This window comes from Ambystoma mexicanum, chromosome 7p (assembly GCF_040938575.1).
Source record: "Ambystoma mexicanum isolate Mex_15411 chromosome 7p, UKY_AmexF1_1, whole genome shotgun sequence".
Classification (NCBI taxonomy): Eukaryota; Metazoa; Chordata; class Amphibia; order Caudata; family Ambystomatidae; genus Ambystoma; species Ambystoma mexicanum.
Window position 1 is genome coordinate 626,207,482 of NC_090939.1, and position 13,459 is coordinate 626,220,940.

Consider the following 13,459-nt stretch of genomic DNA (forward strand, 5'->3'; position numbering starts at 1 on the left):
TTTTGATGATGAAAGGCACAGAGTGACAGTTTAGAATGTTCATTGTTGTTCAGCATTGTCTTCTAGCCAATCAGAGCTGTCACTGTGAGGCTCCATCTTGCCCTGGGTCAGAACCAGGATTCTGAATCAGCAAGTTAAGGCCTAACCAACTATAATGGAAAACTTCCCACCCACACAAAGCTAATCTGAAAAGGATAAATAATAAAAAGGAAACTTAAATAAGAGAAGGAAACCTGACAGTACTGTAGGCAACATTTCTTGTTGATGTCTCAGTAACCAAGGTAAATCCTTAGTGAATGAATGATTGGTGGTTCAAAGTACCGAACATGTCACAGTCTTGGCACTTTTAATCTGCACCTTACGATTAGGTCTGGCAAATTGAATTCCACAGGAACTGCTGGTCCGATAGACCCCTGTGAAAGTCTTCTTTGCAACTAGCTTTATTTTTCTCTTTTGCATTCACAACTTCCCAGAGGGGAAAGGGGAATTGAAGAAAATGACACATGGCCAGACGCTTGCTCTTCGTCTTGAGTGTTCTGGACTACCCTTGCAAAATGTCCATGGCTGAAGGACCAAATTGCTTGTAGATCTCTTCCTCAGGAAGCAGCTGGATGCCTCCTGCTCTCACCCAGAACAAGGTTTGGTTAAGTGTTAGGTGAGATGGACTGTGTATTGACATTAGTGCTAGAGTCTGATTCTGAAGACTTTAAACCTGACAAACCTTAACACTTGAAGAACAACCTCTAACTTCGTAATAACCAAAACCAACTTGCACCTGCTAACTCAAATATGAAAACTATGTACAAAATTCTTGAGGGTCTTTTTCCTTCATTGGTTTGTTCCCAGCCTGCCGTTGATGGTGTCCTGTAGTTCCAAAGTCCAGGAGCTGACTTTAAGTGAGCCGCAGAGAAAATTAAGCATCTAAGAAAATGAAACCGCAGACTGGAGCAAACATCCATGCGTGCTTCAGAGAAAATTCTGATAGACACTATAAAGCAAACATGCTCAGCAGTCCACTAAGGGGTCCTTTCCTCTAATTGGTACACAAAGCATGTTTACTTTCGTCAGAAACTTGTGCACTATCTATATGCTGATTTACTCTCTTTCTGTCCCCGAATCATGTCATGCTCTCTCCCAAAGATTGGCTTTATCTGGATATATATTACAATGTCTTAACCCTGTAACTCACTCTTATTGGTCAGTCCAATGGTTCTCAGGGTAAGTGCTAGCTACATTCTTCAAGAGCACCATGTCCAGTTGTCTGGACATGATAAAGTAAACGACAAATGTCTCATCGTGTTGTCTGGAACTTGTCTGACAAAGGCAAGAACTTGAATTCTTCTTTTGTTCCACCAAATTTGCACTCCTTCGGGTCTGTCAAGGAGATGGAACCTGCTGCCTGTACTGTTGTTGAAAAAATCAAGTTGCAGAACCCTCACCAGGGTTCCAAACTGCCGTTCTCCAATGATATCACAGAATTACCCAAATTGACCGAAAAGAATTAACCCAATGGGATATTTGGTTGAATTTCGGCTGTACGAAAATTTTGTGCGGCTGAAAATGTCGACCAAATCCCCCATTCGGTAGCATTATAGTGAACAAGGGCAGCGGGGCCTGTGGGGGTATCCCCTCCACCCTTGTTCACTATAATGCCAGTGGGGGTTGCAGATGTGTGGCCCGCAACCAACCGCATAAACATTTTTAAAAAAGGATCTTGCGTCGCCGGTTTCCAATCACGGAAGTGAATGGGAACAGGCATCGCAGGGGCACAGCGAGCCGGCGGCACACAGCGAAGTGTGCCGCCGCAAAGTGAGTAAGAGGGGATAGGAGCAGGTAATGTATATGTTTTGGGTTGCTTTACCATAATGGCTAAACCGTATTTTCGGCCAAAACCGATATGGGTTTTTCAGCCAACTTTTTTTCCATTACAGTAAAACAACCCAAATCCGACATCCCAACCTTTTTATGCCCTCCTGACTCTTCCCTTCATCTTGAAATGGGAAGAGGCCTGTTTCCTGAAACCAATCTGATTGAGGAAAATTCCCTTGTAAATTAATTCCCACCAGTTTCCAAGAACAATGCTCAATTCTAAGAATCCCAGACTCAAGGACCTCAATCCCCTAATGCACTGTGCCTGAGAAGCAACATGTCAGCGTGTTCACTACCGCTGCATGTTCTACGCCCCCTTTGAGTTTGGGGAACCTGTCACTAACTGATGGTAGATTAGGAGGAAGCGTATAGCGGAATGAAAAAAAAGATACAATGTCGGTACAGAGATGGGTAATTAATGAAAGACCATATCATAGATGGTGTAATGAAATGACTACTGCTCTGCAGGAGTAAAGGGATTAATAGTCACTGAAGCGCCTCCTCAGCCCTACACTACTAGAAAAGGAGCAGTGATTCCCTGACATAAAGATGAAAACAAAAAACAACATGAATGATATATACCCCCTGTGCCTCTTAAGGTAGCGCAGGGTTAGAGCAGACGATACTCTTCAGAAAGGATGTGAGCTGGCACAGTATCAATGTAAACAACAACTATACACTGGTACCAAAATAAAAGAAATGTCCAATCTATGTTCTACAAAAATACAGAACTTGAATTAAATTAAAAATACACACAACTAATAAAAACACTAATAAGTCACCATTGCACAGAAAAACACAGAGAAGGCAGACTTTGGAATAAAGGGGCACTCAGGGTTTAAAGACAGGAGGGCAGACAGACCACGAATTTCAGTAGCACAAAAGAGGAAGAAAGAAACCTCGGCACATGACCTACAAGGCGAAGAGCTCTGCAGCATCTGCGGCAGGAGAAATCTGCAGGACCCAAGCAAGGTCCCAGAACAGCCCAGGAAGCGTGAGGGTCCATCAAGCCAGTAAGGAAACAGTCCCATAGGAAAGGCAATAGCTGAAGTGACGTAGGATGTCCAACAATGGAGCTAAGACAGACCAGCTAGCAACCACTCAGATTTCCTGGTTAGGACAACAAGGAGAGATCCCTTACCTTTAGGTACTTGAACCAGAAGGATGTTGTGATGGGCACAGCAACTGCAGGCGAACAAGAGTCCAGCAACTGCAGTCAGATAAACCAAGAAAGGAAGACGGGAAGAAGTAAAGGAATAGCCCAGCAAGGAATTCCACCATCTTAGTAAAGCAGGGATGAAAGGGCTAAGACCAAGGGCATAGCCAGTATGGCCACACCAGACCCCTCGGCAGCTAGCCATCTGAGTAGCAATCTCCAGGTGAGGTTAGTAACAGATCTGAGGAATACACAGAGTCTCTCACTGATATTCACATTCACTCAAGGGCTGGCCTAACCAACCCTACAATCCTACTTTAGCACTTTTGATGATGCCATGCCAGATGGTACAGAGATCAGAAGCATATTATGTGCCCTTGTAGCAGGAAGTATAAGCTACAGACTTCCTGTCTCAACTGCCCATGTAAAATGTTAGAAATATATACCCATCCGCCCGTCTAACAGCTCACATAATTATAGCAATGTGATGTCCTTTCCCTTCAGCATGCACATTCTTTGAGCTGGGACGGATCTCGTAAATGTAAAATACAATAAAGGAATGCAAACACCAAACATAATGTCTGGCCAATGCTGGTTTTATTAGTGTTCTGTCAAATAATGTAGTGATGAATCTGAGGTTCTGGACCAAAAACTAAGAGCATGAATTATGTTGATGTGTAATAAATATTCGTCTGCACTAAAATGTCCTGGAAAGTGAGCGCCCATAGGTCTAGTTCTGAGTAAGTGACATTCCAAAAGGCACAAAAATGTAAAGTCGCCAACATCTAGGCACTCCTCCTGCTCACACTGCATCCACTATTCAGCAAAGAGACCAGCACAGGCACAGCTGGTTTCCCATAAAAAAAGAACTGTACTATTAACGCCCAGGACATCGTCCAGAGGTGCTAATAGTCTTAACGGCCAATGTTTGGAGTGGGCTTCAGTGGTAATGGCCCTAGACCCTCGCAAAGCTGCGGCTGCCGGGCTGTTACCACCGAAGCCTGCCCCAGACGTCTGTAGTTAATGCCTCTGTATACACCTCTGCCTGCATTTTCACTATCAATTCCCAAAAGGACGTCTCTTTGGGGGACCTGTGCATAAGCAATAAGACTCCTGCAACATGGTAAAAAAAAAGGCATATGGTTTTGTTTTTTCTGTCAAATAACTTTTTAATATTAAATATTTCTACAGGTCATTAAGTGATGAGACAGAGCACACGCTTGAGGAAACTCGATCGCGTCTCACAATGAAGCAAAATGAATTACAAATGGCGCAGGATAAAATTGGACGGCTGGAAGAAAAGATTGGTAAGAACTGGTCACACTCCTCAAGATGAGGCCTTCACAATTATTTATACAGTTTCTGGTCATATATCTTTGTTCGAATTAACTTTAACTTTTCCAATCCTACTTAACGCCCCCCTCCCTCTCTGAAAGTAAGTAACTGAACAGAATTATTCAGTATCCCCCTGATAGGGCTTGTCCTGGAGTACTCACTTTCCTGTTTGCCACCGGTCCCCCATGGTTCTATGTGCCACATGAATGATTTTGCTCTTGGCTTTATTTCAGGTTACCTTTCAACTTTCCCACCGCTATTCTTAAGTCTCTCTTTATTTTTACCACTACTACAAGGGTATTATCTCTATGGAAAAGGCATTGAAAGAAACAGATGTGGTAGAGCACTCTCCCATCCCTGTGTTCCATTTGGGGGTGACCATCCACAAGCGTGCCAAATAGATTATCTTTAAACTACTTGTATCACCTAGTGGTAGCGGTGGTTAAGCAGACAAGACAGCGTAGATAAGGATACAAGCTAGCATAGTCTCATTTTGAATGAAGAAATGTCTACACAGAGGTATTGTGAAAATATACTGTATCTTATAAACTGTAAGAGAAGATTTCAGGCAAAAAATGCAGATTCAGTAAATCTCAAATAGTGTTCTTAGGGCTTGTGCCTACATGTTGGGGTCAAATGCAAAATAGAAGACCAACTGGGACCTTTGGGGACAAAGTTTGGTATCAGGTAATATTATCCCTAGGAATAATATCGCTATATATATGGTCTTCGGGAAACGGCATAGGCAATATTATTAATGGGGATAATGTATGGGGTAAATGAGAGCAGGGTTGTGGGGGTGTCTCCCGCTCCATTAAAAAAAGAAAATATGGCGGTTGCAGGGGTGTCCCCCGCAGGTTCCATGGGTTAATATTGCCACAAAAAAAAGCGCCAGTCTTATATGGCCATATGTTTGTGGGGATATTAACACATGGAACCCAAAGTTTGACTGTTCAAACCCCAGGAGTAGCCTTGGTGTGGTATAGGCTCAACCAGGATTAATTCTCCCATAGGAATAGATGGAGGAGACATATTGACTTCTTATTGGCTGTGGGGTGTACTAGTTCTGACGATGAGCAGTCCCAAGTGGTAATACGAGAGCCCAATGTGAAACATAGGACTTCACTGCAGAGTCACTTAAGTGCAAGTGCAAGTACAAGGACCCGTGTGGCCAGGTTTCTTCTACAAATTCCAACCGTTGGCACTCAATGCCTCGGTCATCGCAAGGGGAGAGGTCAACTGTGTAGCAGCTCCTCTGTCGACCCTTAGGGTATTCAAGAAGGACTGCTGTGGAGCAACTGGTAATGCTGCTGTGCAGAAGCTAGATCTGTGGTTCAGTGCAGCTGTCAGACTTTCTGAAAGGCCTCCTCCAGTGTTGCAAATGTTGTGCAGCAGAGTCAGTTCAGGTAGGAGATGGACTACTCTGCGTTCAGACATTCATTTTGGGTTAATCCATCTTTGTCGCAAATAGGCAGAGCCTCTAGCCCAAGAGACTTAAGGTCTCACAGCAGCATAACCAGTATTTGCATTCCTGATGAGGCTTCGATGACGGCTCACCTGAGACATGCCATGTAAACCATGTGTCGGAAAATCAAAAATACTTTGCCTCGTGCCAGACAGACATTTCTGTATCACAGTGAGTCTATTAGCCCACCTCTCTTCTCCCTCCTCTCCTCAAAGTGAACTTGATTTTATAGCGCACATTGTCACTTCTCACTCAGCTGGTTCCTGATCCAGATACATTAACAAAGACACACTTGTGTGTATTCATCTCTTTCTTGTAGTTTCTGTCTTTTTATTCTGGTAACAACTAATAATGCATGAGATCCGGTGTATAAATATGCATGCATCTCAATGAGTATCTATATCCATTGCACTTCTTGACTGCGGCGCAATCTAAATGTATGGAACAAGGCAGGCAGTTTGTACTAGTGCACTTCTACAGAGCAGCAGGCCACTTAATGCTGTTTGTAAGAATGTGTTCATCAGTGTGTTTAGCAGGAGACAAGAGGGCATGCACAATGGGGATGCAGTCATCGAAAACACTGTGTGGCTTAATGTTAAGCCCCTTGCTCCACATTTTGAGATAGTGGGCAAGATGAATGGTGCACAATTGCTAGAGAGATCCGCACTATTGAGACATTGGACATCATTACATGTTAGCCGTTCCGGATTTAAAGATGCCGGTAAAACCGTACCGGCACTGTTTTCCAGACCGGCTAACTACAAGTTTTGTGGCCGTGTGGTGTTACGCCTGCCAGGTCTGACCTGGCGGGCGTAACGCCACCAGACGGACATGGAACATTACCGCATGGTGCCAGTGTTTCCACAGCCCCCATTCCAGACTCCACGGGAATGGAGAGTAACGGAATGCCGGCTCTGGAATTACTGGACCACTGGGCCTGCAATGCCCTGGTAATTCCGGCAAGTCCGGAGCCGATAAATCCCCATGAGTCCGGCGGCAGCCTGCTGATTTTACCGGCACGGCTACCGCCGGACTCGTAATGAGGTCTATTGTGTCAATTCCGTAATGCTCTTAAGACGTTTCTGTTCAGATAATATACAATTTTATAGTCTGACCCTTACCTTTGATCTGAAATTATTGGTGGTTCATGCTCTATTCTGTTTACCCAAAAATCCAAAAATCAAATCAAACAAGATGTTGTCTTGTGAACATTTCATACTATGTTCCCACATTGTGCATATGCTCGTAAGCATGAACTCCATCCTATTTTCATTTGTCTGTCCATTTGTAAATATGTACACACCACGCCACCCCCGAGAGATTGAACGGACAACTTGAAACAACATAGATGTGTTCACTAGTTCCTTCATTTTTTGTTGTAGAGGTTTTCTCGGTCGCAGGAAGACCTACCCTTAGTGAAATAGCAGGGTGTCCATACATTCAGTCTTAACTCGCACCTCTGTTGGTCAGATTTTACTCCTCGGAGGTGCATGTGCTGGTATAAAAGTATAATTATGCCAGGAAACATACGTGATAAAGTCCACTGCTAAGTCTCTTCTCTCTATATATAAAGCAGAACATTGTCTTAATGTGTTCCTTATACAATTCCACTCCATTCCACACCATATTTTGCATAGTTACCTGTTAGGGCCCAACCGGACATTACTGGCTACATGACATTTGGACACCTCACCTCTTTCCCCAGATTTCAGCCCCTTCACACATGAGACAGTTGCCTGAAATCGGTAAAACATCAATGTGGTCATAGAAGGACCGGACATAGCTCATTTTAAGTGTCTCGATGTGAGGAACAAAACTCAGTCCTTATGGGACTTTGAAAACCAAGTATCAAGGCCCTAGAATGCACCGTTTCTGAGATATTTGCACCACAACGCACTGCACTGCACCAGCGGGAGGCGACAGGTGAGGACAGTGCACAGAAGGTTCCAGTATACTGTAACTCTCGCCTCCCCTCCACGTCTCCTCTGGAGTATGTCAGTCAGCCACATACACCTATTCTCAGTGCAGTTTACTTCAGAGAGCAAAGCACATCAATCGATAAGCAACTCGGAACAGCGACCTACAGGATCATTGATTTTCAACAATTGATTAGTGTTATCATGTCTGCCTACAGAACCCGTGAGGATTATGGGTACTTTCTGCTAGTTTACTATAACATATATATATATATATATATATATATATATATATTCAGTAAAAAAAAAACTTTGTTAAAGGACGTTATGGTTAAGTTGCACTAATAAAAACCTATGAAATTCAGTCAAAAAACGTTGTTAAAAGGACGTTATGGTTACAAGTAAAATCTAAAAACCCCTGAAATTCGCCAGTTATGGTAAACTAAGCAACCATAACTCGCGCCACCACCGTGCCCTGCTAAGACTAACACCCAGGACATCAATGATGACATGACAAATATCATTGATGACATCACTGATGGCATCACATATGCAATTACTTTTCATACAAGAGGTTGTGAATGTAATCTTGACAAAAAAGTATCAGGGATTATCGGGAGATGTGTAATAAATTACATTCTTCATCACGCAATGTAGTGTCCTAAAGAACATTCCATTGCAGTGTTCTTTCTAGTACAGGAACCTACTCATACAGAAATGTAGATATTGGCTGCAGCATACACCACAGAGGTGCTATATTTGTAATTTTCCAAAGTTATATAATAAAACGGTGAATGCTTCTGTATTAGACTTTTTTGTACTTTGAAACATGTACTAAATAGCTAATAATGCATCACTTAATACATATTTCTACTAATACACGCAAAACATAAATAGACTACAATGCATACAAATATGGGGCTTATGTATGGAGAGTTAAGTAAGCAAACAAGAGGCAGTATCATTAGCAACTGTGTATAATGTACATAATTGTATGCATGCACAAAAATGATTGCAGTGTTTTAGTCCTGCTTCTTCCTCTATATTTGTACATCATAAGATGCGATTAACTTCTAAGGAAACTAGTTTAAGAACATGTGAGAATAGCAATATCTATAAATGTAATTAATACCTTTTGAAAGTTAAGTTTCTGACTGTCAGTAAATAAACCCACCTGGCCTAGATATGGCAGTGAACAAAAAGAAGACGTTAGACATGTGATGTCATCAGTGATGTCATCAATGATATTTGTGATGTCATCATTGATGTCCTGGGTGATAGTCTTAGCCGGGCACGGTGGTGGCGCGAGTTATGGTTGCTTAGCTTACCATAACTGGCGAATTTCAGGGGATTTTAGATTTTACTTGTAACCATAACGTCCTTTTAACAACATTTATTGATTGAATTTCATAGGTTTTTATTAGTGCAACTTAACCATAACGTCCCTTTAACAAAGTTTTTTTTAATGAATTTCACAGGTTTTTTGTAGGGCAAATTAACCATACCGTCCCTTTAAGAACGTTTTTTTGCTAAAGGTAATCGGTTTTTAGTAGTGGCACGTAACCACAATGTAAAGTAACTTCTGACTTAATTACACACCTTGCGGAGAATGCCACATGACCATATTCTGGCGCACAGCTCAGTGACGTGTCCAAGAATCCGTACACACTTAACAATAAGAAGTATACCTCGTGGGCAGTGTGGAAATACATTTTATATTGATGTAGGAATGTCCACCTTCAACATTTCCCTTGCACAGCTCCAACATGTATTGGTAGTTAGCCATTACCAGTGCAGTACACATTACATACTTTTATCAAAAGGTCTAGTTATTTGAAAACGACATCAGCTAAGGCCATCCCTCCTTCCCAAAGAAACAGCACCACTGCTGTAATGGAGCATGAGAAATAGTGCCCCTACCTTACAAATAACCAACAGACATTTTTAGCAGTCCACCTACCACCCCATATAACTGTTTGGTGCCTCTTTCCTCATTTCCGTTCGCAAATTTCCTTATTAGCTGTCCCACCAAAAAAAAAAAAACGCCATCCGTAAACAAAGTAAGTGTTCCTTTAAGAACCACCTTTCACAGTGTAAACTTATTTTTCAAAAATGGCATACACTCCATCTATTTTATATTTCTCACTAAAGGACATAGACGTAATAACATTTGCCATTAACAATCTAAATTTGCAAAGCAGTAATGTGTGCTACTAAAAAAAAGGATTCCTGGTTATAATCCGGATTATATTTCCACAGTGTGGAAATACATTTTATATTGATGTAGGAATGTCCACCTTCAACATTTCCCTTGCACAGCTCCAACATGTATTGGTAGTTAGCCATTACCAGTGCAGTACACATTACATACTTTTATCAAAAGGTCTAGTTATTTGAAAACGACATCAGCTAAGGCCATCCCTCCTTCCCAAAGAAACAGCACCACTGCTGTAATGGAGCATGAGAAATAGTGCCCCTACCTTACAAATAACCAACAGACATTTTTAGCAGTCCACCTACCACCCCATATAACTGTTTGGTGCCTCTTTCCTCATTTCCGTTCGCAAATTTCCTTATTAGCTGTCCCACCAAAAAAAAAAAAACGCCATCCGTAAACAAAGTAAGTGTTCCTTTAAGAACCACCTTTCACAGTGTAAACTTATTTTTCAAAAATGGCATACACTCCATCTATTTTATATTTCTCACTAAAGGACATAGACGTAATAACATTTGCCATTAACAATCTAAATTTGCAAAGCAGTAATGTGTGCTACTAAAAAAAAGGATTCCTGGTTATAATCCGGCCTGCCTATGGCGGGCCGGATTAAAAAACAAAATCCTTTTCCAAGATGGCCACCATAGAAAGCGAAGGCGGTTGCTCCATACATGGGCCCTGTTCGCTTTCCATGGCAGCCTGCAAAAAGCAAAACTATGTGCCGTGACGCAAAACCTGAAAATGAACATACAGCGACGTATAACATAGCACGTTGCATTTTGAAATAATACACTGGTTTTTAAAAGAAAACAACATTTTAGAATTTGTAAAGTAGTATTATTTCACAAGAAACTGTCCGAGACCATCGGACTATGCCCATTTTGAATGAAATTGTAACATTGTTTCTATGTGCGTCATCGAAAATGTTAATGGTGAGTCACACGTTGTTCTTTTCCCATACACAAAGTATGCGTTTTCAATAAAGCAACTGCTTTGTTCGCATAGTGATTTCCACGACATCGCCATGTCCTTTGGCCTACACCACCATAAAACATGTTATGTTACTCCTAATGGCCACTTCAGCGTACAGACAAAAGGGGCCGGCGCGATCACCCCACAAAATTGTGACCGACAGGCAGCCCGGTCACGATCAGTTGCATCTCGCGTCCAAAGAAGCCATCACTCGGCATCTGGAATCCATGACACGCACAGTGAGGCAGGATGTAGCTGGTCGGAAAACGTAAGAGAAAGTACATATCAATACCCAGCCTTCAGCAAACAATTTCAAAACAGAACAAAAGAACGTGGAAACTAATACACAAATCGAAGTGGTCATACATGAAATTTTAAGGAAATATTAGCATTGAACATGGGTAAATCTAGTGACAGGCTACAAACGCCGAGAATCTGCACTCTCCATAAGTTTTAAAAAAATGACACCTACACAGAAAGATGTTACTTCAGTTACAAAGCCAAAATTAACGTTCAAGTAACAAAAATACATCTTGTCATTTCAAAAAAGATCAAAATAACGTGCAAAGTGATACACAAAGCGATGTGGTAAAACATGACATTTTAAAGAAGAAATAGTAGCGTTGAACAAGTGTAAGTCTAGTCATAGCCCGCAAACGCGGAGAATGTGCACTCTTTGTAAGTGAAAAAAAAATGACAACTGCACAGAGAGATAATACTTCAGTTATATTGTCAAAATTATTTGTCTGGTAATGACCAATTTATCTCGGTCCGGTGTAGAGTCGTCAAAATTAAACTTACATGATATTTACCGCCTCCATTGGTTTTAGATAAAGTCAGACAGCAATGTATTTGCACCAAAGATTCTGCGTGAACTGATATTTCATGTGCCTTACAAACGCTTTTAAAACACAACCTTATCAAATGGTATTTTTTTGCAAACTTTCACTCTGTATTGTGGCTTAATTTTCCCTTTTGCTCAAGGTCAAAAAACAATTGACCCTTATGGGTTTACTGGAATGCATGGGCCTACCGAGCTCGCAACCAAAAAAGCACATCAAGTGACCTTCACTCAGAATGCAAATACATTCTCACTTTGCAACAAGATATGATAATCAATTCATGAGAACCGCTACTCCCATACACGTGCAGAACCCCTGTGTGATATTCTACATGTGTTGTGTTAAAAAAAACGAGATCTTAGCCAATAAGTAGTTTGTTTGGACTAAAGTAGAGTCCAATTATTTTATTGTTCATAAATATGGGGGGGGGGGAAGATTCTGTTTCTTTAGGTAACTTAGAAAAAAGGATACGTCTTCTTCAGCTTTCCCGGAATTTCAGGACATAACTCGTCAGCGTGGTATCAAGCTTGTTGCAAACAGTTAAGTCCTTAGGGTAAGACTGTTCCTTTAAATTATGCTCTCTCTTTCTCTCTTTTGACTCTTTTGTCGTATTTCTTCTCAATGAATAGTTCTAGTTCTTCACTTGCTTGATATTTGGTTCCCAGCTGTCTTTACTGTCTTTAAAGTATATTTGGTACTTCACTTGTCTTTACCTTTCTTTCTTCTCTTAATCTTTCTTAATACAGAAATCTAACCTTTCTACTCTTTTCTACTATGACCAAGAAAATGTTCAGGTTTTAAGATGTTTGGTCGCTCTTATCCTCATCATCTAGATGTTGTTGTTTATTTCTACACTTTGTTCTTAGTTAACAGTATATCTGGGACCACCTCTTTGGCTTGGCACTCCTCCTGTCAAGTCTTTCACTCCGTTAGTATTACTTCTCACTTCCACCTTTCTCTAAAAACGTCTCTCTCTGGCTGTGCTCTCAGCCTTTCTCTCCACAGGTGCTAAATTCAAACTATCTCATTCAGGCACGTACCTCCACTCCGCCGGGGCCCACTCAGCATCTCTATTTCGCCTCTAGGTAGCGTTGGAAGGAAATACTTTACTGTTCTCTGTGGCGCGGCAGCTGGCTCATTTCCCTTCTTACGTCCGACGACTGCCAATGCTTCTATCTGCCTCTCCTGAGATCGCGTTTTCCCTTTTTACAGCACACCTCGTTCTTACGTCGGATGTCGTCTCCGTTCTCGGGTTTCACTCGCTCACCTCGATAACAGCCTCCGTACTAGTCAGGTGTGTATCTCGCTCCCCTTCGGTACTCGCGACAACGGTCGCCTTCTCCTCAGCACCTCTTGGAGCGTAACGGCGCTGTTTGCTTCGTTCCTTTCATCAGCTTCACCCGACTGCTAATATTAACTCTTTTAAACACGAACTTCAGTGTTAACGGATGTGCAACGGCACAACAACAGCCCAACAGCGGCCTTCGTTTCTCAGCTGCTCAGTATGCCCAGCTGTAACCGTTGGGTTCCCCCTCCTCGTCATCACCCTTCGTTTCCTAGGAAACCAAAAACATCGACCTCGTTAGAGGAAAGTACATACACGAACAACTTCCTGGTTCCATCTGAGATTTGCTATCGTGCTCCCCTATCATACAGTAAAGGTATGATTTACATGTAATAATCAACCCA

At 41.9% G+C, this 13,459-nt stretch overlaps 1 protein-coding gene across 7 annotated transcripts in view; it reads left to right on the forward strand.

The window, feature by feature from the left end:
* Nucleotides 1-13,459, forward strand: part of TSGA10 (testis specific 10) — a 539,078-nt gene that overhangs the window by 279,883 nt on the left and 245,736 nt on the right. For all 7 annotated transcript variants that reach the window (XM_069636638.1, XM_069636640.1, XM_069636642.1 and 4 more), the window contains exon 10: nt 4,217-4,332. In XM_069636638.1, coding sequence (XP_069492739.1) covers nt 4,217-4,332 — 116 coding nt within the window. The remainder of the gene's footprint in view (nt 1-4,216; nt 4,333-13,459) is intronic.